A 6,000-nucleotide genomic window follows, 5' to 3' on the forward strand; every position below is an offset into this window, starting at 1 on the left:
TCTGGATCTTTCAGAAATCCTTCAGTGTCAGCATATAAATATGCATACATGTGTATGTTTATTCAAAACCTCTTGCAGTTCCTCTGCAAGCTTTTCTCTCAATTGCAGGTCAGCTGTGATCACCATGACTTATATCCTAATCAGCAAACTCTCTCCTTTATTTTATTTTTTTTAGGATTATCTGCCCTCACAGCAAGATATACTGCTGGCACGAAAACCCACAAAAGGGATTCATGAGTACGACTTTGAAATAAAAAATGTTCCTTTCAAAATGGTTGATGTAGGTGGCCAAAGGTCAGAACGGAAACGGTGGTTCGAGTGCTTCGACAGTGTCACATCAATACTCTTCCTTGTTTCCTCGAGTGAATTTGACCAAGTGCTCATGGAGGATCGGCAAACAAATCGCCTTACAGAATCCCTGAACATTTTTGAAACAATAGTCAATAACCGGGTTTTCAGCAACGTCTCAATCATTCTCTTCTTAAATAAGACGGACTTGCTTGAGGAAAAAGTACAAAAAGTGAGCATCAAAGACTATTTTCCAGAGTTTGAAGGGGATCCCCACTGCTTAACAGATGTCCAAAAATTCCTGGTGGATTGTTTTCGTACTAAACGTCGGGACCAGCAGCAGAAGCCCCTCTACCACCACTTCACCACTGCTATTAACACAGAAAACATCCGACTAGTTTTCCGTGATGTTAAGGATACCATCCTTCACGACAACCTCAAGCAGCTTATGTTACAGTGATGTGCAAAAAGACATTTTTATTTGAGTAACTTTTGTGTGTTGTTTTGGTTGGTTTTTTTAAACTAGAAGTTTACAGCAGGAGTAGAGAAATCCAGATCCTGTCAGACTTCTTGATACGTGGCTAAAAGCTGCTGCTGAACACATTATTGCCAATTTCTGCAGAAATTCAGACTTAATCTCTTCCAGTGTAGCTTCAAGTTGTCTCAAGTTGTAACTTTATAGCAGACCTACGTCTAAGTTACCTGTAAAGTGATAATTTTACAAACAGAAGTATTATCCTAGAAAATTCATTCCACCTTCAGAATGCAAAGTCCAGACTTCAGTGAAATTGTTGCAATTGTTAAGACTGTGGCAGTAATGGAAGGAGGGGGGGGCGAAACTTTTCACATCTGACTTTGTTATGAAGACTATGATACCATAGCTGACTTACGATTTCTCAGGTTTATTGTTGGTTAGAAATCCCATAAATCACTTGCTGGAATCATCAGTTTGAAGCTAGGACTCCTGGGTGTAACATACTTCCTTTTTAAGTGTAACTCTTTGGTGGGGCTTGACTAGGAGATGCTTTAAAAATCCTTGGATTGGGAGTTTCAGACGTACCTGGCAGGAAGTACTAACGCGGGCAGAAGTCTAGCGGCGAGGAGTTAGTGAGTGGCACAGTACACGGTTTCACTATCGCATTGTGCGTCCGACTTGGAGCCATGGCAAAGCACAGAGCACTATGATACGGTCCTCTTGAAATTTGGATGTGGGAAGGGGGAGCAAGCTGAACTTGTATTTCTTATCTTCACTAACCAGATGTTACGTGTAGGTACCTTACCTGTTCCTGAAGCGCTTTAATAGAGCACTGGTTTATTTTTACTTTCTTCATGACTTCTCACAGTGTGCCTCATCTTAATCAGTAAGTGTTTGGTTATGGATAGAAGTACTTGCAAACCTAAGTGCCTCCTTGTGTTCTGTCCTCCTATGGTATTTTCAGTGGCCTTACGTGAGCATATGTGTTCCCAGCAGAGGCCTTGTGTAGCTGACACCGTGAAGATGAATGTTTTCTTCTGAAAAAAGAACATGTCACAGCAGAACATGCTTCAGCTGATGAGGTTCTTTGAGACTTTCCGGTTGGGTCTAGCAATCCTAAGTGTACTTGAGCCAGATCTGTTGCACAGCATACTCCAGAGTGCTGCTTGTGACTAAGAATATTTTACCAAAAGTTCCATTGCAGTTTGGGGGATGTTTTTTTTGGTGGGGTGGGGTGTTGGGTGTTAACTGTTGCTATGTGATTTAAAATAAACAGTAAAATATCCTTTGTGCTCAGAAATCCTCATATGCCACACAGCATGCTACAAAACGGGAGTAAGCGTGTGTTTTAAAAAGTAGTGCCGCTATCAAGTTTCCCCCAGACTGTAGTGTCACGTAGGCCGTTCGGCTTGCCACTTTGCCCTGGGGAACCAGCCCATTCCTGTGGATCGTGATGCTGCCCAATACTCTCTTAAATGATTTTTATTACCATACTGCATGTGTGGCAAGCAGGGTGACATACTGTTCTCGCTGCTTGGAGCAGTGTCCCTGTTAGAACATAGGAAAGCTGCCTGTCTTCTGAACTTAGCCTTTTACTTACTGTGATTCTGAGTTGTATTAACATCTCTGTACCTCGTTCCCCTGTCAGTAGAAGGGGAATAGTGTATTTTTATTTAGTTAGGTGCTTTGAAAGACCTTTATTTTTTTATATCAACCAATGAATAGTCCTAGATTAGTCTGCGATTTCTGCGATAAGGCACTATTTTGAGAGGAAGGAATTCTGAAAAGAGCTTGGGAGAAGTCACAGTGCGTAACCTTAACATAAACATAAAGTCTGGGTGCAGCACTGATGTCAGGAGGATTAACATAACCTTTAGATAGGGATATCTAATGTGTATTTTGCCTCCTTACTGGACATAGATGTGATTACTTCTGGTTTGATGTTCAGGTCATATGTGAGCAATGCAAGAAGGATGATGAACTAGATGTGTGAAGGCTAGTGAGGCTATTTAAAGGGTTGGACAACATGCCTGTAATGGAAGTTCAGAGGTTCTCGATTTCCCTCTTTGGAGAGGGATGACAGGTTGATTTGGTTGAGCTGTAAATGATAGGTGAACAGATAACAAACCTCTGTCTCGTAGCCTCAAAGTCCAGTGTTGGAAAGCAGAAACTGAACAAACCCGTGCCCATGTTAGTCAACAAAAGGATTAGTAGGTTTGGCTTTTTCCTTTGCTGACAGTTGTGTGAACAAGTTCCTTTTTTTAAAAGAGACTTATCTCTGCTCTGATAAGTTTAAAAAATATTAAAAGAATTAATTAACTATTAAAATAATTAATTTTGAGAGGTCTGTAGTATGTGTTTTGCAGGATGTCAGACTAGATGATTGCAGAGAAGACTAAAGACTGGATAATGAATGATACAAAGATTACCAGGAATTTGTCTAAAAAAATTTATGTAAAATGCTGATAAACTTTATGTCAAGGGACCTGTCAATTTACGCAAGATCCTCAAAACTGATGTCAGTCTAAAGATACAGTCAGCATCACCAAGGTGCTGGGCACTTCTGACATTAGCTAAAGTGGGAAAAGTATTGAGCAGGCTTTTCCCCTGAACGAGTACAAAAAAACTTTTTTTTTTTTTTAATCTTTTCAGATCACTTTCCCTGTGAGCACTAGGGCCTCTAAGATAGCAGTGTGGACCCCGTGGTGTTGGGCCACTTCTGACAAAAGTAGGCCCTGGTAGATAAGCACTATATGAATCTCAGGCAGAAATGAATTATTTTAATGAAATGACTGAGTCAGATCACTCGCTTTTGATTTCCCACTCCCGCTTCTTTAGAGGGGGTGAGACAGCTAACCTTGATCTAACTGTTTACATGGTTCCTATGTTAACATACTGGCTAAACAAACTGAATCAACGTTTGGCTTTTCCATCTTCAAACTTACCCTTCATTTGCTACCTGAAAAGGAGCACAGCATGTACTGTTGTATTTCTTTTTAGGTTTGTTTCTAAATATTATTTCTTCATAGCAGGATATAATTTTTGTACAAGAGCTGCAGGATTGATGTTTTGAAGAGACTGATTTTTATCCCGAAGCAAACAAATGAGTCACAGTTGGTTAGCAAGAGTGAAGCTTGTTCATGTAAACCAGTCTGTGGTACAAGGTCAGGATGTGTTTCTAGTGAAGGTGGGAAAGCAGGTAGAAAATCAAGTTTCCCAAATCTTTCTTAGTTCTCTTTGATCGAGTAAACTCTGTTAAAAAGATCACTGATCACTGACCGCATGGAGATATACCACTGTCTTGTACAGCCTTCCTGTACTTGAAGGTGAAATTGGTGTTTTAGTGACTGTTCCCTTGCTGCAGTGTGTTAAACTGAGTTGATTGATACCTGAAAACGGTGGCTGTTCATCAGGGCTTTAAAATTTTTAATTTTTTGTTATATACTGTAAGTGGGAGCATAAGCCATCAGTTTGTGTAAAACTTAAGCTTTCTTCTAGAATATCTGCTCTTAAAAAAAAAAAAAGTCAGGTGGGTTCATTGATCTCAAAGGCTGTATATTGGACTCATTTGTCTAGTAAGTAGCTTTAAATTTTGCCCATAAGAATTATTCTAGCAAACTGCTCAGATGGCTGGGCGTTTCAAGCTTCACGACACTTGGCTAGTAATAGTATTTATGATCAGTCCCAGATAGCCTGGCCAAACTGCGTCTGCTCACCATGTCTGGGAGCAGCTCACTGCTTAAAGACTGAGAACTGTGCGCCTTTAACACGTCCATTGCCATTGGAAGACTTCTCTGGTTATTTCGCTTTCAAGACGGTTGCAGAAGGTTCATTTTCCAACAATAACATTTCCTGTTTCAAAATGATGGAAGTTTTATGCCATTACCGAATTGTTCACAAGTTAACTTTACAGGTCTTGTCTATTTGATGGTACCATTAACATAGTTGTTTTGTTTGTTTGTTTAATTACACAGCATTGCAATACAGTGCCATTTTGCAATTTCTTTGCATTGTACTTGAAAATAAGTTGAATTGCAGACTATTTAAAACTGCTTTCCTGCGCTTTCAGTAGCAGTGAGAGCTTACCTTACGTGAAGCCTTTATGTAAAAATATATTTTGTAACAACCTCATAGATCTTTAACAAAACCAAGATTTGTATTAGCTTTGTATAAATGTTTGTGGCTTACAATTTTATATGTTTAACTTTTTATAAACTTTCCAGGGACTACTTTTTATTGTAAATTTTTTTTCTCCTTTCTTTAGTTTAAGATTGGCAATAAATTATTTCTAAGGGAAGTCTTAGAAGAAAAAGCATTGCTTCCTTTTTATAAAACGGTAAAATTTGATTAATAGCTTAAAACCTCTTACACTTGCTTGTACATTGCTCTGTACATACACTCCGAAAGTGTTGCCTTTCAGCTATTAATATTTGCCTTGTGTACAAAAATTACTGACGATGAATAAACATATACAGCCTGATGTTGGTATTATGAAATTATTTTTCAAGTTAATAATGTGTGGAGGCAGCCAGCTGACTTTTTTTTGTTGGTTGGCTAAGGCCAGCTGTTCTGCTCCTGTCACATCTTGTGTTTCAAATAAGATATGTGATGCAGTTAGTCTCTAGTCTCAAGGAAGCCCTTTGCTGAATCTCATCCAGATTCTCGTTCAGCCTGATTGCTTTCTCTGCAGTAAAGGTAAAAGGGAATTGCTGACTTGCATTTGACAACCAGTTTGGTACTCAGTATTTAAAATATTGATGACATTTGCGTGTGTTCTGGCGTAAATGGCGAGCCTCTGTATAAATTATGTATCTCAGTACTGCAGACTTGGATTTTATTATTTTCCTTTTTTAAGCTGTTTTCACAATAAGCCAGCCTCTGCCTCCTCTAGAAATGGATCACTGGCTGTTTTGCAGCTGGCTGCGATATGAAGCAGTGTTTTGCAGCAAAACATTGATTTCTCCTTGTCAGTTTTTATAGGCCTGAGGATGCTTCATTTTCCACAGCAGCCCTCGGATTTGGCTGGCGTGCTGTGAACACTAAATCTCTGAAAATACTTAGGCCAAGTCATGCTTGTTTATAGAGTTTAGTGCTCAACATCAGTATTTGTCTTGATAATCGGAACACATAAACTGTAAAAATTCTTGGTGTATGTGAATGTTGCTGTGGATTAATGGGAACCCCAGCCTTTGCACTGAGGAGAGCAGTTTGCTGTGGGAAGGAGCCACCTGTGCTGA

The 6,000-nt window shown here is 39.4% G+C and overlaps 1 protein-coding gene across 1 annotated transcript in view; it reads left to right on the top strand.

Annotated features, from left to right (window-relative positions):
- GNA13 (G protein subunit alpha 13) overlaps nucleotides 1-5,243 on the top strand; it is a 29,369-nt gene extending 24,126 nt beyond the window's left edge. Inside the window, exon 4 of the mRNA XM_040582033.1 lies at nucleotides 176-5,243. Within this exon, the coding sequence (XP_040437967.1) occupies nucleotides 176-748 (573 nt within the window). The 3' untranslated portion in view covers nucleotides 749-5,243. The remainder of the gene's footprint in view (nucleotides 1-175) is intronic.
- The last annotated feature ends 757 nt before the right edge of the window (nucleotides 5,244-6,000 follow it).

This window comes from Falco naumanni, chromosome 1 (genome assembly GCF_017639655.2).
Source record: "Falco naumanni isolate bFalNau1 chromosome 1, bFalNau1.pat, whole genome shotgun sequence".
Classification (NCBI taxonomy): Eukaryota; Metazoa; Chordata; class Aves; order Falconiformes; family Falconidae; genus Falco; species Falco naumanni.